The sequence below is a fragment of the Coffea arabica genome, chromosome 2c (assembly GCF_036785885.1).
Source record: "Coffea arabica cultivar ET-39 chromosome 2c, Coffea Arabica ET-39 HiFi, whole genome shotgun sequence".
Lineage (NCBI taxonomy): Eukaryota > Viridiplantae > Streptophyta > Magnoliopsida > Gentianales > Rubiaceae > Coffea > Coffea arabica.
The window spans coordinates 15,181,955-15,201,585 of NC_092312.1; the positions used below are offsets into that span (position 1 = coordinate 15,181,955).

A 19,631-nucleotide genomic window follows, 5' to 3' on the forward strand; every position below is an offset into this window, starting at 1 on the left:
AGCAAAAACTCCGACGGAACCAGTCAACTACAAAAATGAGTTGACTCAACCTGGAGTCAAAATGGATGCTAGGTCCCTTAAGGGGCAAGATTTTTTTTTTTTTTTTTCCAAGAAAAACCTTTTGCGGCTCAATTTTACGCCGCAATAGTCAATGGCCAATTTGGACTGCTAATCGAACTAAGCAATTGCACCGACCTCGAATCGTCCATTTATTTCATGTGTGTGAGTTCATGCGGTTGCTCCTTTGTTATTGGAATTATCCAATTTTCAGTTGTCTTCACACGATGGAACTCCTCCCTCCGTACCAAATTGGGAGTTCAACTATTGCCTACTGTAAATCCTTGTGGTTTGGATTCTCTCCCTGTCTTAGTTGGGTCTTTTCCTTCCCTCGTACTCACAAAAAAGTATGCTAATATTATTTGCAATTTGACACAAAAAATTTTGAGCAATTTACAATCCATGTTACAATCTAAGGGTGGTGATATAAGTAGTAACAATGACCTTGCACGTAGATCCTTGTACCACATTAGTTCTTTCAATTTTGCGGCTAATTTGGTGTGGAGTACATTGGCATCCTTTGCTTGCTATCGATAATAAAGACTGACAAATCTAACAACATAAGAATAAAAGCAGAGAATGGCATCTAATATATCTGAATTTGAGATGGATTCTGAAGAAAGGTTTTGTATTTAAAGCTTATACAACATCCCTGCCTGAAAAAACAATTTTGCACATAGTGCATTAGGAAAATGTAATGGTGGGCACAATTTACTAGTCGTCTGGTACATATGGTCCAAATAAAGAGAATTTACAGCCTTAGACTTGGATATTACAAGTGGTGCTATCGAGCCGAGTCAAGCTCCAGTAGTACCATACTCGAGCTCGAACTCGATCAAAATTTGTGCTATTCGAGCTCGAGCTCGATCGAGTAAAAAAATTTGGACTCGAGCTCGACTCAATGAAATAAAACTAAACTCGAGCTCGACTCGTTTGAGCTCGAATAAGCTCGAGTAAATATCAAGCCCGAGCTACTCGAGTTCGAGCTCGAGTTTTGAAATAAATCTATAATTTTTTTAAAAAAATATATAATATATAATATAACATAAATATATAATATAAATAAAATATGAAAGCTGAATTAAGCTCGGCGAGCACTCGAGTACTTATTTCTTGAACTCGAACTCGACTTGTTAAATTTAACGAGTAGCTCGAGCTCGATTTTACCGAGTTCGAGTCAAGCTTTTGATCAAGCTGACTCGCGAGCAGCTTGACTTGCTAGCAAGGCCCTTCTTGTTTCCTTGTCTTTGCTCCTCTCTGAACATGAGCATATTTTAAAGCAAACTTGATTTTATAACTTAAGCATATTGAGAAAAGACGTTTAAAGAATGCAAAGACTAGCTTAACTGAATTCCAGCCTGTATATCTAGTCTATTCCAAATGAGCCTAATCAAGCTTAGTTCTTTTTATACACAATCTAAGAATAACGTATACGCTTGAATGAAACACTTGTAGTTTTTCTGTTTTACTCACAAAACCTTTGTTTTTTGTAGGGTTTGATGATCGAATAGTAATTTGGAGCTAAATGGAAGAAGTTTGAAGAAACCTTGAAGCGCTCGAGAAGTCACTAGTGTTCGTGGAAGCAGTAGCGCAACAAGAGGAAAAGTGTTAAAGAGTTTGCTCATGAAAATTGTTTGAATCCTGCCATGGATTGTTGGAATGGATTCAATCCGTCCATGGATTGCAGTGGTAGAAGACTGGATTCCATCAGTGAATTGAAGGTAGAGAGCAAACCAAACGAGCAAGAAACAAGGTAGAAGAATCCGGCTATGGATTGTTTCCAGGTGAGCCAGATTTCATGAATAGATTTAAGAATGGTCAAAGCAGAGTTAGAAGAATCCGGCCACAGATTATGTTTAGCTTGGCTGGATTCCAGGCGGAAGGTGAAAATTCGTAGAATAAAATGGAGCATGCAATCAAGCCGAACTGAAAGACACAACGCGTCCGCAGATTATGCCCGGATCCGTATGCAACATGCGTATCTTGCACTTGGGCATATGCAACTTGCGTATCTTGCACTTTCTTTCATCCATCTTCATGGATATGAAGGGATGATTTTGGCAGAAGATTGCAGATAAGATGCAAAAGTAGAATCAATGGTAATCTAACCCATTAGGGTTAGAGAAGCTCCAACAATTACAAGAATGGAAGAAGTGTATTTAGCAAACAAGTTTTTCTCTCAATACTAGGTGGAGAGTGCCCGCGCATCGCGCGAGTGTTTGGTACCTGTTGTTAGAAAGAATATTTTATTGGACAAATAATAGTACCTTCTGTAAAGAAATAGTCATCAAATATGACAAATCTAATAATAGTACATTCTAATTGCAACACACACTTGTACACTTTATTTTATCAATACTTTTACAATTTTACTATTTCTAAAAAAATCCCTACATATGTTATTTGATAATCGCCTAAGAACAGACATAAGTTGTTTCAGACAAAAAAATATCCTCCAACGGTTAGTTACAGCAACGTATTAATTGCACAATGTGTTAATATATCTTTGTGTTAATTGCACAACAAAAGTTACATTTCAATTAAATGTGTTTATAACACCATTTCAGTAATTAAACCAACACATAAGCTTATATGAGTTGTACTCGATGCAAAAACTGTTGCAAAATAATTCCATATTCCAAAAATACCCAGATATCTCCATCAATCAAAGCTTTAAATGTACCAAAATAAAAGCATTTCGGTAAATATACCTAAACACATGCTGCCTTCAATTGTATCAAAAGTTTTTAAAAAAACTACACAATAATTCATATTTCCAAAAAACCCTATCCATGCAGTTGAAATTCAAACTTCCTTTGACCAAAACTCATTCTTATATAATATAAGGATAAGGATTTGTCATCATGGCCCTGCAATTCTCCGCATTTGATTCAATTAGTAATTGTTTTTTTATAAACAACATGTATCCTTTTAACCTAATAATAATTTGCATATATAATAATTTGGCAAGTGTAGGGGAATGTTTTCTCCCCCATCCCCTCTCTTGCTCCTGACCCATTGCTCGCTATGGGAATATATCCATCGATTATGGGTTGTTTGCTAACTAAATCCAAAATATATTTTAGTTATAGAGACGAAGAAAGATTTTGCTAAATGAGGTACTATTAGATTATGAAGTTTACCGTATAAAATGCATGGGTATTTAGTAATAAAAAATTTATGTAAAATTCTAATGCTGTCATCCTCTATCAGTTTTGGTTCTTAGATGGATTTTACTGAATCAAATAACATGTGTTGACCAAGAAACTTTATCACAAAGTCAATTGGCATACTGTTATTGACTCACTTTGCATTAATCATATGCTAGTAATCCATGCAATAATATACAAGTATTATATGTATATATTATGATGTGGAGATTGATCAACACATTTTGTAGAGGTGGCAAATCAACCCATTTAACTAGATTTACCCATACCCGCCCATGAATAGATGGGTATGGGTATCTTAAATTTTTGTATATGGGTATAAATGGGTTACCCAATAATACCCATTTATTAAATGGGTATTATTGGGTAACCCATCAAACCCAATTAACCCATTTAAAATTCTCTTCCCCCCAAGTCTCTTCTTTTCCCCTACCCTTTTTTTTTCAAATTTTTCATTTTGTCATGATGTTAACATTATTATTATTATTATTATTATTATTTGTTGGTTTTATCTTATTATTTTATTTTTTCTTAGTTTGTTAACTTGCTCATTTTTTAGCATTACCAATTTATGATAAATTTTAGCCTATTTTCTTATCTTTATAAAATGAAATTTTAAATTTATATATGAAAAAAATGTTAGGGGTTCAAAATTTTTGGATTAATTTTTATAGTACTTAATTCAAATTTTTATATTCGTATTATTCAATTATTAAATAATAGGTAATTTTGTGACATAGAGTATAAATGAAAAAAATTGGTAAATAAGTTTATTGAACATTATAAGTAAATATTTAAAACTAATGATGGGTACAAAGAGTGGTATAAATTGATAACTTAGTTTGCAAAAATGAATTTAAATGAGTTTGCAAAAAGTTAAAATAAATGAGTTATAAATGGGTAATTGGGTTACCCAATTCATTTTTTGACTTACCCATTTATACCCATCTAATTAAATGGGTAAAAATGAGTTGACTCACTTATACCCATTACCCATTTTACCCAACCCAAACCCGCCCAAGTCACCCATTTTGACACCTCTAACATTTTGAAATAAATACGCATAAATCTAATCAATAAAATTTAACTTGTGTCTGAATATGTACATCTTATATTAACTTGCATATTTGAAAGAGCAAAAGGTACTAATACGGGTATTTTTCACATATGACTACCTAACTGAAGGATCGGGGTTAAATTGGGAAAAAGCATATAGAACACAACAAACAGCTAATACGATGAGGTAATAGAAAGCTTTAGATCGTTGATTAATAAAACAGTGAATGAGTCTTCTAACAAAATTGCTAGCATGTCAAGTCATTCTTTACCGACCATAGGCCGAATGGAAGAGTTGAAGAAATTGGCAAAACCAACGACAAACTAGTCTTGATATTGCAAAATCCTTTGGTTGTTGGTTAAAGTCTAGCAAGTCAGTGTCTGCAGTTTGTTTGTCACAGGTTCTTTTTTTTTTTTTTCCAGATTTTTTATGCGTGTTTGTTTGTTGTATAAAATATCTGCATTTTCCACCATTAGAAGAAGTAACATTAGAAGAGAGCCTGTTGCATAGTGTCTCATTGCCCTCGCCTTATAGAAATGGGTTCTACTGCATATGTTTTTGTGCAAATATGACCCCGAATTTTTTTACGACCAAATTAACGATACTAGATTGTTTTTAGGCGTCTCTAGCAATTAAGTTTGTTGATTGTGCCACAGAATCACCCATGAATTTGCACAGTGTTTATTCATCCAGTTTTTTTTTTTTTTTTTTTTGGAAAGCATAATTTGTATAGTCACTTTCAAACCTGGAGCCATATTCATCTCCACACTAGAAACTTTTGCTTGTTTTTCGATATTTTATCTTTATGTTATATGATTTGGATAGCGATTGCTTGACCCCCCAAGAATAGGGATCTTCCTCTTCCACCTCCTCAGTTGATTTAATTCATATGTAAATGGAATTCAAGTTGCTATACTACTTAATGAAAATAAATTGCACATTTGGATAAAGAAAAATTTGACACCTCAAAGCCACATACAAAACTTGTTTGGTCAACTATTTGGATAAATGAAACCACTTAAAGTTCGAAAATCTTTCAAACAACATAGCAAAATCAAGTTTGCATATGTATATATTTCTAAGAATACCAATGTGTTTTTTTTTTTTTTGGCAAGAATTTATCAGCTGCTTCACTACGTACTAATGATATTTAACATCCTCATCTTCACAGTTGAGCTAAACGACTAATATCCACGGGGTACGCATCAGATTGCTCTTCAGCTCTGTACGATCTTCTTCCAACAATAATATTTGCAGCTTCAGATGGATGAAAAGCATCCCAAAACAAATACTCATCTCTATTTGCACATGGAGTTTGGAAAGGAAGACAAGTTATTTGGCCATTGTTTCTTCCAACACCACAGCACCCTGCATTTGTCACCCTAAAACCTGCATATGGAAACAAATATCAATGCACAAATCAAGTTAAATTCTGGTCGTTGACAAAAATCAAACACATCCCTAATTATAATTTTATGCCAGGCACAATGCACAATATAAATCTATGTCACTTATCACTCACAATTCCTAGGGGCCCTTCTCCAAATTTGGGCTTTAGCTCCCTGATAAAAATAGCATTTTAACCCTACACAACTTGCAGTTTACAGCACAGAACTGCTCCCATTTTTATGATGAAATAATGTTCTTGATTACAAGAAAAAGAGAATGTTAGATAGCAATGACGAATGGCGCAAAGAATGATTACCAAAAGCTGAGGGATTGTTAATTAAATCCTGGAAAATGCCAAAAGCATTGATGTAGGCAAACTTTGCGTCACTTCGGTCGTTGTTGAATTGGTCCACCAATCCCCTGAGTCCATTATTGAATATTTGATTTGCAGAGTTAATCCTCTGGACACAAGCTGTACCATCAGGGCTATTTTGGGCCAATGCATTTGGACTACATCCAATCTGACCCACTCCGATCAAGGCAAACTTCCTTGCTCCATAATCATAAAGCGTCTGCACAGGTAAGAACCAAAAAATTTGAGGCCCAATTTATATGCTAAAACCAGGTACTGCTCTGATCTTCTTCTTCTTCTGCTTCTTCATTTTTTCTTTTTTCTTTTTTTTTTTTTAGCATTTCAGATTTAAACCAACAATAAAAAAGGAGTAAGTAGAGAAGAAGGAAAATGAGAATACTCACCCTTATTTGTTCAGTATATTGTTCTATAAGGACCTGAGAATATTGTTCAGGTGAAAATTGCCTACTACTTGAGTAGTAGAGAGGCATGAAATAGTTGTTAAGGTAGTCATTGCTGCCAACTCCAATTGAATATATGCACTTGCTTAGGTAATCTGCAGTAGAATTTTCATCTCCAAGAATATTTACTATTTGCGAGACTGTATTCTTGTAGTTGTTCACTTGTGCTGTAAAACTAATCCTTGCACCCTAAAATTTCACAATGACCAATGAATTAGTATACATGTTCCCACTATATATATATATGTATGTGAAATGACGATAGAAAACTTGTGAAATCATTAAAAAAAAAAATTGGAAAAAGATGCAAATAGACCCTCATACTTTTACTTAATACATTTCTAGCCCCTCGCATTTGAAATGATGCACTTTGATCTCACATGTGAAATCGTTGCATTTTGGTCTCGAAGTCCATTTTGATTTTATTCTATTCCGAAAAGTGGACAGAAGTATCAAAGTCCACTTTCTTTTTCTTTATTTTTTGTCTTGGCCTAAAAATTAGAAGGTCATATAAAATCATTAATTTTTTTTTTTTTTTGGGGAGGGGGGGGGGGGGAGTACGTCGGGAAAAATGTAATCCTTTTTAAGGTTTGATAGCAAAGCCCTCTCTCGCATCCTCAGAATTTTCAAGCAAAACTAGACCAAAAATGGACATTAGGACGAGAATGTCTCATTTTAAGTACGAGTAAAGCAGAAAAAAAATTATATAGCAACAATGTGGGACTATATTTTGGTTTTGCTGAAACAAAAGTAGAGTTGAGTACCAGTTGTTGGCCAGTTTCTTCTCTAATCCCAGCAGCTGCAGATGCATAATTTACGCCCTTTAATATCTCTTGGCCACTAACTTCTGCATAGGGTGGAATAGGACCCTCGAACCCTAACAGCTCCGCTGATAACAAATCATCAAATTAGTGTACCATTGACACAAAGTATAGCATTTGCAATTGATGCAAAATTATTGTTAAACATCTATACCATATGTTTTTTCTTTTTGTACATTGAAGAATATTTTGATTACTAATTCATAGAGGATACTAATTTGTACATTTCGCCTGGCTTAGCAACAATAATGGGCAGAGTAGGACCCTTAGAATAAATGCGCAAAAAAAAAAAAAATTTTTTGAATAGATTGTCAGATATGGAGCTTGTTATTTGGACAAGAGTACTATATAGAAAGAGCATTTCGAAGAATGAATTTGCTACAGTGGGCACCTATTATTTTTCTTGAACAATCTTCTTGCTTCTTGTTGTTTGGTTCAATTCCGTTTTAAGATGGTCCCACTTGGAAAAGGTTGGTGTAATATTTTCTATTTAAGGATACCTAATTTAATGTCTTAGAACAAAACTAGGTGACTATTATTATTATACCCAAAACAAAGGGTGGCTATTCATAATAATACTTTCACATCCATCAACCTTGGGTTGTTTGCTAATTGTATCCGATGTTTAATTTAGATCATAGCCACTAAGGAATTTAATGAAAGTACTTTTAGAGCCCAAAAAACCCAAGTAGAATCCGAGATATGAGCAATATAATTAATCATGCTTTCACACTCTACCAATTTTCTATTTATTCAATTGACCTTGTTTGAAACGAAATAACTTGCATTGACTGACAAACTTTGTTGTAAAAATGCAGCACAAGCTGAAAAAAGTTTACTAGTTTTTTTGTTAATGTGTTTTGTTGTTTAGATTATAATTTTTCCGAGTGGTAATTGCACTACTGGACACTATTTCTTGCTCATACATAAAAGTTTACTAATAAACGTAAATAAAAATGCAGTAAAACCTACCCACAAAATTAAAAAGAAATGAGGTACGTAGTACATTTTATGGTAAATTTACTTAGAGAAAAGGACTCAAAAGCCAATTTAAATGTATGGTTCACTGTTCATGCAACTAAATAAAAGTAGAAGGGAAACTTGGTGAAATAGAGGGTTCATGAGAAGAGATTCATGGTGAAAATGCAGACTTCAAAACAAACGCCTATAAAGCTGACTCCTAAAATTCGCGAGCAGATATCGGCATGCATGTTTAAAAGAGCAAATGATTCTGGCATTCTTCGCAGAATACCAACCTCATCATCTAGGTTTACAAGCAGACAACGAGATAAAAAGAGCGGAATTGAGAGAAAGGAATGGAGATCCAAACCTATAACATCAACAGTAGTTTTTCCATTGGAAAACCTTCCACTTGGTCCACCAGGATAATCAACTCCATAAGGCAAATAATTAGCTTTGGCTAGGGAGTTGATATTATTGTTATTGCCATTGTCTACAAGTGAATCACCAAAAATGAAGTAGCAAGGAACTTGGGGTTCTCCGTAGACTCCATTATCAAGATTTAGCACCAACAACAGACACCCCACCAAGAATGTTTTCAGCTCACCACCCTTTAGGGCCATTGCCATGCCTGATGCCCACTTCAAGAGAAATATCCCACCCAAAAAGGTGTCAATGAATTTTGCAGAAATGAGTGAAGTAGCAGAAGGAGAAGAAACCTTTAGGTTAGTGGAGGTGTTGCTGAGTGATGAAATATAGAAGGATTGGAGGCATTATATATAGAAAATTTTGATCCAATTAACAGAGAGAATTGAGAGACGATGATTTAGCAATTACTAAGTTTATGGATGGGAAGTCGGTATGGTGCATTAAATACACGCGGGTAAGGTACTGTGAGTTTCCAGGTACCTTGTCTCACGCTGGTTCGTCTTTTCCCCCCTCTATTGCAGTGTTTGGTAACCAATTTGAATTGGGTTTTTTTAGCTGGTGTTCTTGGTGGATTTAAGTTGTTATTTTAAAAAAAAAAAAAAAGAAGTTAAATCGAGTAAGCGTTTTGTGTAATAAGACACTGTATATGAATTCATGCATACATATGGTACATATTTAAATTTTGAAATTTGAATGAGAAATTAAATCGAGTTAATGCGTGGGACACAGTAAATATGTTTATATATATATATATATATATATATATATATATATGGTAAGATATGTGTAAAAAAAAAAGTACTATTAAGGAAAATCTTTGAATATAGGGTTTATACTTCATATTTAAAGCGTTTACTTTCTAACTTTCTATCTTTGCAATTACGCATTAATGATTTAGCAACAGTTTTTGAATTTATTGTTTACAATTAGAATTTACAACCATCCTTTTTTTTTTCCTTTTATATATTGGGAGGGAAATTTTTTTCTAAAGCTGTCTGTCAGACACGTGTTGTCAGTTTCTACGTGTACTCTTTTTTTTTCTGACGAAATAGGTATCCAGAATTCGACGGATTATATTTCCGGACCCGACTATTTCCACTCCGCTTGTGCCCCCACCCCCCAGAAGACACAAGACCATAGGAGTGATCGAACCGCGACTACACGATGCTAGGATCTAAGGAGGCACCCAGCCGAGCCAACCCCGGGGGTTTCTACGCGTACTCAATGAACGAAATAATCACAATAGCAGTTCGAGACTAGCTCCAACTTTATGAGAATTATTCTGCGCTTTGACTGGACGGTATAGCTGGGGCAAAAGTCACCATGAAAGTGTCCAAAAATTATAGTTAATTTCCCAAATATAGAGTGTGTAACTTGATTACAAGTTACATAATGACAGAACTTACCTTTTATCTGGTAGATTTCAGAACTTTCAAAAGTAAAATTTTCATCACAGTTGAGAAAAAAAAAAAAAAAAAAAAGCGAGGAATTTCCAAATTTATATAGTAAATAATAGGATGAATCTTTCATGCAGAATATATTTTACAGACCTAAATTCATATGCTACGAAAAGATTAATCCTAATAATATGTGCTTTATAAACCACTATTCATTGTGCATAGGTTACGAATCATCCATAATAATGTGCTTGCTTCATGGTCTAAAACTCTATTTGAACTTATCATTTATATCAAAAACTTATACTACTAAGTGTGGATTCGGGATGCAGTTGATTTGGATTCATCCCCTCCTAAAAGACAAATCTAAACTCCCTTACGCGCATAAGAGGCTAAACATTAATTGGCCAATTCTGCGAAATCTTCCTAGTTGCCACCAGCTGATCCTCAAAAGCATGGTTGAATCAATAATAGTCTGCATACAGTGGCCAGCAAACGATTTGACCTTGTCTTCTTCATCATTAATCCATTACCCAAGTAAACGCCTAAACGGTCAAGTGGTCTTCAAGATGTCCCGGATTAACTTTTCAAAGTCAATACCTTACTAATGTCGCATTCAAATTCTTAATTGCAAATAGATGCCCATCGTTACAATGGTTTTCGTGATTTTGCAATGGAAATTATGGATAAGAGTTTATTTGGATGATTTATTTGAGATATTTACTGTAGCATTTTTTGTGATGTGATGTGTGTGAGATAAAAAGGTGATTAGGAAGATAAAAAGGTGATTGGGATTTGTGAGGCAAAATTTTTTTTCCCAAATTCTCTCTATCCAAACAAACTCATGAGTTCGCATTTTGCTCGGATAGTCATTTACTAGTCGGTGCAAAATGCTGGCCAGTGATCGGGGGAGGGCTTTTAGATTTTTTTTTTTTTTTTTTTTTTGGTCGGTATCATATTCAAATTTACCTGATAATTGGGGGTGGGAAGGTCGAGGTGAGAGGTAACACTATCTAGTTCTTACATTTCTTTCAGGGAAATGGAAGGGTACAATCTAGGATCTACGGTTTTATAGTATTCATTGAGTTGGAGTTGGGAGATAATTGTACAATTTTGCTAAATTTGGTCGGAGGTTTCGGAGACAACAACGTTCATAACACAAGTTGCTAATTCTGCTTTGTAGTAAATTTGCGGAAGCTATCCCAACCACTTAACGTCTGAGGATGGGCGGTGAGACAAGAACTGGGACAAATTATTGACAAAGTCAAACAAGAAACGCTGGACCAAGCAAACTGCAAAAGTATCCATTCCTACCAATTACCAATGAGGCAATCACAGCCGCCACGCGCTCCAGTAATAAATTCAAGTTACGAGTATTAATAGTTACACATGATTTTGCTGCCGACGACCCATGCTCCACAATATACATGGGAGTATAAATTATTTCGTCGAGAAAATATTTTTCCCACCCATCAATCGAGAAAACTATTTTTGTGGTTAAAAGCAAAGTGAAAAAATTTTCCAGCCCATCAATTGAGAAAACTATGAATCAGCACATAGGATGTTCATAATTATATATATTCTCGCGATCGATCGCCTATTGTCTTTTTCCATTACAAAAAAAAAAAAAAAAAAAAATCTCCTGTTCTATCTTATTGCCAACTTGAAAATTCAGAAGCCTTGTTGATTTTTTCTTTTTTATTTTTATTTTGGTGGAGAGAGCACCGACACAAGATCTTTGCTCTTTTGCCTTCGTTACCATACTGACAATTTATCCTTGTTTAAAGTAAATTTTACTGTCAATTTATCTTGTTTAGCATCAAGAAGTAAGCAGCATTCGACTAGCACAAACACAATGGTAAATCACTTTTATATTAATGACACGAACAATCCACATGGCTACAACAGACTCATTTACTTCTTCAAATCGGCCAACGCCAAAGCCTTCACAAGTTTTCCTCCTACTGCATTAAACTCCATGCAACGCGGCTATTGGACAAGAAAGATATTCATACATATGCATAACCTTTATACATGGCAGCACCAAATTTAACGAACCTCTGAACCAGCCCCACCACCTCCCTTAAATTCCTATAATATTCCCGTAAAATTTTGATATAATTTCAACTATGCCGCTCGAAATTTTAAGAAAGTGAAAAAATTATGTGATTTTCTAAATTAGTTCATGAATTAATATTTTAAAAGGATATCTGGATCACAAAATTTCATTTGAAATAAACTACAAAAGACTTTTCATTTTAACTAATTGATGAATATTTTTTTTGCTTCAAAAATTAGAAAAAGAGCCAATAAAACATTTTGATATTATTACTTTTACCCCCACTGAAAATTTTTTCTGGCTCTGCTCCGAACCACAAAACCCATGTCAAGATTTTGGCAGCTATAATTCATAAACTTCACCAAATTATACGCTCTGGAGAGTCAAATCAGCAGATTTGGAGCATTTATAGTACAAAGAGATGCCAACTTAAGAACATTATTACTACTACTTGGCAGATATGGAGAATATGACAGATGATAAGATGATTGACTATTGTAGCATTTATTGGGCATGTGATTGTGGATTTTCTGAAGCTGGTGCAATTAATTTCTAGCAGAGTGGTTGAGCAAACATTAGAAAGACATGCTGAACTGGTCAAAACTCCAAGAGAGAGCAACAAGCTTGATCTACAACAATTAGGGCTGCGATGGTTGCCGTATCTCCGTCACTTGCACCGATGGATGCTTTACCCTTTTCTCTGCCGGGGGACAAAACTGTCAAAAAATAACAATAATCTTGTACATAGGTCCCTCATACACGTTCAGTTCTTCCAGATTTCGGGCCTCTTTAGCGTGCTATGAGGAGCAGGGAAACACCATTTGTTGCTGATAAAGACATACGCAATAACTCAAGAAGGTTTTCATCTTCAAAATACATCATGCATGAGTGGAATCCAACTTTGCATACACTGGATTAAAAAAAAAAAAATGGTAAAAGCTGCTCTTTTATACACCTAATGCAGACACAGAAATGAAATCAGAAGGCCTTTTCCTCGTCTCCTCGTAAAGTTGAAAAAAGAATAATACATCTAAGCTTAAAATCAAACGAAGTTACTGCAGAATTTAAGCTACTTGATCAGCAGAACACCAACTTTAACTTCTATTTAACCGAAAGTACTCAGACGAAAAGGGAAATATTGCAGCTACTAGTTTTGTTTAAGCCCAAACATTCAGCAGCATTAGCTAATATACGATTCATGTCTCGATAAGATAAGCCACCAGCTTTGACGGACAGACAAGTTAATTAATTAATAACCAAAAAGATTGATCACAGAATAAGCCAAGCCTTTCCTGGAACTCAAAATGAATCCAATCCCTGCTGAGTGCAAGGAGCCCTCGCACAAGCGTGAATTGTGGTAAGCAATGCTTCATGAGCAAACACTGTCAAGAAGGAAATACAGATTGCATATGGCAGCATGGTGATTAAGCATTCCTAATCGTTTACAGTAATCACAACATCTGAAATTCTAAGTTGTGAATGTAAATGTACCTATCCTTGACTTGAGCTCTTATCTTGGAAAAAAGATAGTCAACAGGTAGAATTGATAATACAATAGGAGTTGAACTCTCACAATTTCAAATGAGGATGTAAATTTTAAAAAAAAAAAAAAAAAAACACACACACACACACACACACACACACATAGTCAGCTCTTTCAGTTTTTTGGAGCTGCTTTAGCATGTCGCAGGGAGCACCGTAACATCAATTACTTGTTGCTGATCAAGACATTCGTAATACTCCAGTTAATGAACTTAAGAAAGGTTTGCATATTCAATATACATCATCCAAGAACGGAAGACAACTTCAAACAAAGTTCTGCCAATAGAAGCTATGTGTGATGCAGAAAATTTCAGCCCATGGAATTGGAATCAAAAAGACCTTCTGTCTCCTCTTGGAAGTGTTGAACATAATTCACAAGAGGTTAGAATCAAAGTTCAGGCAAAACTTAATTTGCTTCATCAGAAAATAGAACTTCAACTTCTATATCTATAAGAAAATAGTCAGCCAAAAGGAAAATCTAGCAGCAAGTGGGGCTATTTTGAATGACTAGCAGGACCTTCTTTATGCCACTTGAGCCAAGTATAATTACAGCATTTAGCAGCATTAGGTAATAAAGTTTGGTGACATATAGACAGCAGCTCAAAATCATTTCTTTATTGTTATTTAGAATGCTTGCAGTGCTTTGCCGGAAAAGATGCATCAGCTACTTATGAGCTCAAAGTCTATCCAGATATTAATTTAGTAAACAGGGGTCACGTAGAAAAAGATGATAGTCTAGGGACTGAATTATCAAATTGAAGTTCAAGATGAAAAGTATTGCAAGTATAATAATGCGAGGATGCAAAATGGAATCAGTCTTTTCTAATTCAATTTTCTTTTCTCATTTTACTCTCAGATTTGCACTCTGGAAGTTCTCATTCAGCCCTAGTCATGTATAAAATTAACTTAAAAATAGAAAGAATACATGGATAGAAAATCATGAAACTTTCAAAGCATGAAACTTTTCACATCTCTATGATTCTTAATGTAACATGACCAGAGTCTAAGGTTGAAGGTGAGGGCCTTTAGCTATGAGGAACCAGTTTGTAGGACAACTCCAGTCAATGTGAATATGTAATCTGTCCAAATTTGTTGATACTACATTTAAAAGAACAATAAGATAGATGGCATTTAGAATCCTATAAGAAAATCATGATTGAACTTTTTTTGAAAAGAAAGAAGTTACACATATTACTATACTGGAAACAGGTTCTCAGACCAATATTATAGCACAGACATCTTATTAAGAGAAAGCTGTAATTTCAGAGATGCATCACATAATGTTAAGTTTCAAATACACACAACCCATAGCAAATCAAGAGCAAAATTGCAACTGACTTCCACTTACAAGAAACAAGCAGGATGTGATATGATTCTCATGCGAAAAAAAGCGCACATACACAAAGAAACCCAAAAGAGAGGAGCTTATATCCATATAAAATGGTAGCAGACCAAAAGATGCATATCACTGACCAATATGACACAAACTGATACAATCATTATGTGAAATTCATCAAACTAGCTCAGCAGGTAAACTACATTAAAGTACGCCAGGCATTTTTTCTGAGTCATTATATTCAGGATACAGACTCTTTAGGCTATTGTTTACCATATTGGAGGGACAATGATCTGTTTGTGAAAGATAAGGTTTAAATCCTTTTTCATCAGAAGACCTCACATTATTGCATATCTTAATGTCGTTTAACATATCTTGACACCCATAACACTCCTAACATAATATTCTAGCAAAGCAAAACCTATTGGTCATAAAAACAGCATGATAATCATCCAATTCTGCATCTGTAATAATTTAGTTGCTATTTGTTTCTTAATGCAATTTATAAGCATTTGAGAAATAGATACATTCTCTTTGCAATCTCTTAACAAGATATTCTCGATGAAAATGGATCTGACATATGATACCAATATCCAACACTTTGAATTGAAATCTTAAATTATGATTAGCTGAGAGAATTCAGACTATGCACTGCACGTCACTGTACCAAATTATCGACCTCTGTCAATCTCCCCACCCTTTGAAACAAGACATACAGACAGAAGGCCATATTACCCAGCAACTAAGTCTTTATCAATGTCCCAGACGAAACAAGAGGAAAAGAATAGTCCAATATGTTCCTTTATCATTTCTACACGAACAGAATAAATTGAAGAGATAAGAAAACACAAGTTTGCAATTGTCACAGTGAATTCTGAGATTCAGTCCATTAGAAGATTAATATCCCCCAATGCTAAACGAGAAAGGTGCCCAACCCATATTGTTTCTCATCATAGCTTATCCCTACCTATACATTAACTTTTAGAAGATAAATTTACTGACTAGATTAAGATAATTTAGGCAAGTCGAAGGTAAAAACAAACTTAGTTAAAATGACTGACTGAGGCTAGCAAAAGAAAGGGTTAGACTAAACATTATTAGGAATGGTTTAACTAAAACAGATTCAAGATTTATAACTATACAGGAAGTATTACACTAAATAGAGCCAAATGGAAGAACTGAACTCATCTAGAAGAAAGATTAAAGCTTGAAAGATTACTGTGGTGGAACTCGATTTGGGTTAATTTAACATGATATTGTTCATGTTCTCACCGCTTAGATCACCATTCACTAGGTACCTAAGTAACAAATTCAAGCAACAATACAGAACATAAGGCATGCAGTTTCCAGTTAGCAAGGTTTTCATTGAAATGCCTCCCTAGAAAGCCAGTTTCACACAACCTAGAGCCATTCGGCTTTCTGTACCATTTAATCTTTCACTTGACAAGCAAATTGGAACAAAGGAAAATTTAACCTCTCTATAGTGAAAAAGTGAAAGTAACATAACTCCAAGTTTACCCTCGGTGATAAGAAGACTACTTACAAAACTAGGCAAACACAAAGAGGTTGTCTATGCCACATGATTTGTGGCTTTTTGTTCCACTTCTACAATTAGTTCAGAATTCTGCTTTTTACCTTATCTCCTTGAGCCATTCTGACATCATTGGATGCAGAAATGTGTTTTTCCCATTTATTGTACCAGTTCAGTAAGGAATTTCCAAATTGTCCTTCGCCTTTCTTGTTTGTGAAAAGTTGGAGCTTTCTTCCTTTGCTATTTTCTGAAAGTTGCCCACTGTACTAATTTCATCCTATAAGCAAGAGTATACTCCATCCCCTGCCTTGGGAAGCTATTGGCACAGTTTAAAAGCTCCAAGTAAGAGATACACCTATTGCATAAATGGTTTCTGTGATTGAGCTCTATGGAAGCCATCTTTAGCTGCACACATCCCAGATTAATACTTATTTCTAGAAATCTACAATTCCCTCCGAAATGTTATGTGACTATTTCATGAAATAGGATAAGGAGTTGCATACTTCCAATATATCATTCCTAGAAGACAAACCTTCCTTCAGAGTGGATGATGCCAGTAAAATTGCTGCCCTTAAATTCGGCATAAACATTTCAGAAGAACTCAGAACTTCAAATTTGATCAAAACCATGAGTGAAGTGCCCCAAATATCAGATGCAAAACTTATAGTCATGTTCCATGAAGCTCCAAAATTGGATTCCCTTTTTTGCTCCCTTATGTTTTTCATAAACTTAACAACTTCTGCTTGAATGATAAGGGCAAGAATATAAAGAAACTGATTCATTAGGGCACGTAAATCGACTTGATCAACGTTATCTACTCCATGAAACAGCTTGGAATTTATACTCATAATCTGCTGATAACATTCTCATAACTGTGAAAATACAAAAGCTCAAGCATAATCTTAAAATTCAAGTAGATCATTTCATTTACTCCAAGCTTTTTTGTAGAGGTCTTAATAACAACCAAAACTGCTTTTTGATAACATTTTGAAGTGACTACAGGATAGACATACACAAGCAAAAGGCGTCTTCAAACCCTGAATTGTTCTCCCATAAACTCACAAACATGAGATGATCACAAGTCAGTTCTGCTAAATGTCGAGGCAGTGTACTGTGCAGCCATGTCCTTCAGAACTTGGATCAAGCCCTTCAAGTCATTCGTACCTAACTCAAGACAGTCCCTTAACAAGTCACCCTCCACCACCTCTTTCTGCATTGTCTCAACAACTTCCCTAAAGGGTCCCTGCGCCATACCCATTAAAAACCTTTAAAAAAATCATCTTTACACGGAAAAACAGTGCTTTATTTTATATTTCTAATCACTTCCATCTGTAAGCTGCTTACCATGTTCCAGAAACTTGTACTTAAACTAGAAAATAATAAAAGAAAGAGAACTTCATCCAAAAATAAATTCACTGAACTTATTCATTCAACTTGATATTTAAACAATCAATTATTCCCATAATCACTGCAATGAAACATCTTTTAACACTAAGCACTAATTCTGTTAATTTTTGTCTATTTTACAAACTTTACAAGCTCGATTTTAATGCTTTTCTTTGAACATATGGCTATTTTCTACAATACTTTAGCTCATTCATCAACTAAAATCTTTCAAAACTTAGCTGAAGAGACCTTACCATGTCACATAATAGCCATACAAGAAAGTTTAACGAAAATGGCACGCTTTAATCTCTAATTCATAAAAAGAGCATAATTTTGGGCTCATTGTTATAAAATAGTAATTTGTACTCACTTTTCTACAAAATTTACACTCTTTATTTACATTTAGCAATTTGTAGACATGTCCATAATTATGCTTTTTTAACTAAGCATCGCATCCCCCCCTCCCCAAAAAAAACACACATATCAATGCCAGGAGAAAATTTTTATTAGGTTTAAATTGCAGAGGTTGGGGAAATAATAACTCAAAAAAATAGAGAAAAAAAGCATTACCGATTGTCGAAATATTTTGAGGAGTTTATCAAACAGCGACCTGGAAACGGTGAAGACTCTATTATAGTTTCGGCCGACCCAGGCGACTCGCTCGGAATCAGAGCCGACTCGGGACAACTCGTTGAGCTCCCTGAGCAACTCGTTAAGGTCGGAAACGGCAAAGGAGAGGTCAGTTATTGAGACCGTATTGATATCCCGCCAGGCGTAATTTTTAAGATAGTCCGAACCGAGGTTCCAAGTGAATTTCCAGAGGCCTAGTCCCTGAACTGACTCGATTTTGTGCGCTATAGTTCGGGCACGGGCTGAGCCCGTGAGGTCGCCTCGTGAGGCACGGAGGTTGGCAACTCGCACAGCGAGCGAGTGGGATAGGGAAAGTAGAGTGCCGTAGTTGGAGAGAGGGAAGGAGAGGGAAAAAGTGGGTGATGGTGCGAAGAGGAGGAAGAAGAAGAGGAGGAAAGAGAAGAGTTTGTTTTTCACGAGAGAAGTAAGCATTGACTGAGAGAGAAGAGCAGCGCCGCTTTCCACGGTGGCGGTGCTGGAGGACCGGCGGTGGTTCGGATCTTGGAGAATGGCGGGGAACATAGGCTCCGTGTAATTATATCACAGGGTTAATCACATTTTATCCCCTTAAAGAATATTTCATTTCTCAGTTTACTCCCTAACCTTTAATTTTGCTCACTTAACCATCTGTAGGACAAAATTACCATTGCATTATTTTGACTTTTCATTTACCTTGTTTTCCTTTCTTTTATTTCTTTTTCTCTTTCTTCTTTATTTAATTCTTCCTCTTTCCCACAAAAATCTTTATCTTAATGATTGAAATTAAAAAAAATAAATTACAGAGATCTATCTTCTCCTTAAATGATTAAAAAAAATATTCAAATCACTTTCCTAAAATACAATTTTTTTAGCCTTTCAATTCTTTTAATTTTAAATTTCTCTCTTTCATTTCTAGTTTCTCATTTTATTTCCAAGAAAATATTTTAAGATGAAATTATAAAAGTATCTTATTTTCCATTTTGTGATGTCTCAAAATATTTATCTTATTAAGAAAATCAAGATATCTTTTAATCTCTTTTTCTAATATAGTCTTTCTCTATAATCATATACGTGT

The 19,631-nt window shown here is 34.9% G+C and overlaps 2 protein-coding genes across 2 annotated transcripts; both read right to left on the minus strand.

Moving 5' to 3' along the window:
- Positions 1 to 5,260: 5,260 nt before the first annotated feature.
- On the minus strand, positions 5,261 to 9,021 carry LOC113726244 (GDSL esterase/lipase At5g45670). Its single transcript, XM_027249852.2, has 5 exons — positions 8,638 to 9,021; positions 7,251 to 7,375; positions 6,430 to 6,675; positions 5,990 to 6,245; positions 5,261 to 5,673 (listed from the first exon to the last, which is right to left on the minus strand). The coding sequence occupies exons 1-5, from the start codon at positions 8,894 to 8,896 to the stop codon at positions 5,450 to 5,452; spliced, it is 1,110 nt and encodes a 369-aa protein (XP_027105653.1). The 5' UTR covers positions 8,897 to 9,021; the 3' UTR covers positions 5,261 to 5,449.
- Positions 9,022 to 17,458: 8,437 nt separating this feature from the next.
- On the minus strand, positions 17,459 to 19,116 carry LOC113726248 (uncharacterized). Its single transcript, XM_027249856.2, has 2 exons — positions 18,518 to 19,116; positions 17,459 to 17,804 (listed from the first exon to the last, which is right to left on the minus strand). The coding sequence occupies exons 1-2, from the start codon at positions 19,097 to 19,099 to the stop codon at positions 17,637 to 17,639; spliced, it is 750 nt and encodes a 249-aa protein (XP_027105657.1). The 5' UTR covers positions 19,100 to 19,116; the 3' UTR covers positions 17,459 to 17,636.
- Between the last annotated feature and the right edge of the window lie 515 nt (positions 19,117 to 19,631).

Excerpts from the sequence above, each read along its gene's own strand:
- LOC113726244 (XM_027249852.2), bottom strand. The coding sequence starts at position 8,896 with ATGGCAATGGCCCTAAAGGGTGGTGAGCTGAAAACATTCTTGGTGGGG. Across the intron at positions 6,676-7,250 it reads AAGAAACTGGCCAACAACTG|GGTGCAAGGATTAGTTTTAC; the intron begins GTACTCAACTCT and ends GTGAAATTTTAG. Across the intron at positions 6,246-6,429 it reads AATATACTGAACAAATAAGG|ACGCTTTATGATTATGGAGC; the intron begins GTGAGTATTCTC and ends TTACCTGTGCAG.
- LOC113726248 (XM_027249856.2), bottom strand. The coding sequence starts at position 19,099 with ATGTTCCCCGCCATTCTCCAAGATCCGAACCACCGCCGGTCCTCCAGC. Across the intron at positions 17,805-18,517 it reads TCAAAATATTTCGACAATCG|GGACCCTTTAGGGAAGTTGT; the intron begins GTAATGCTTTTT and ends GGTATGGCGCAG.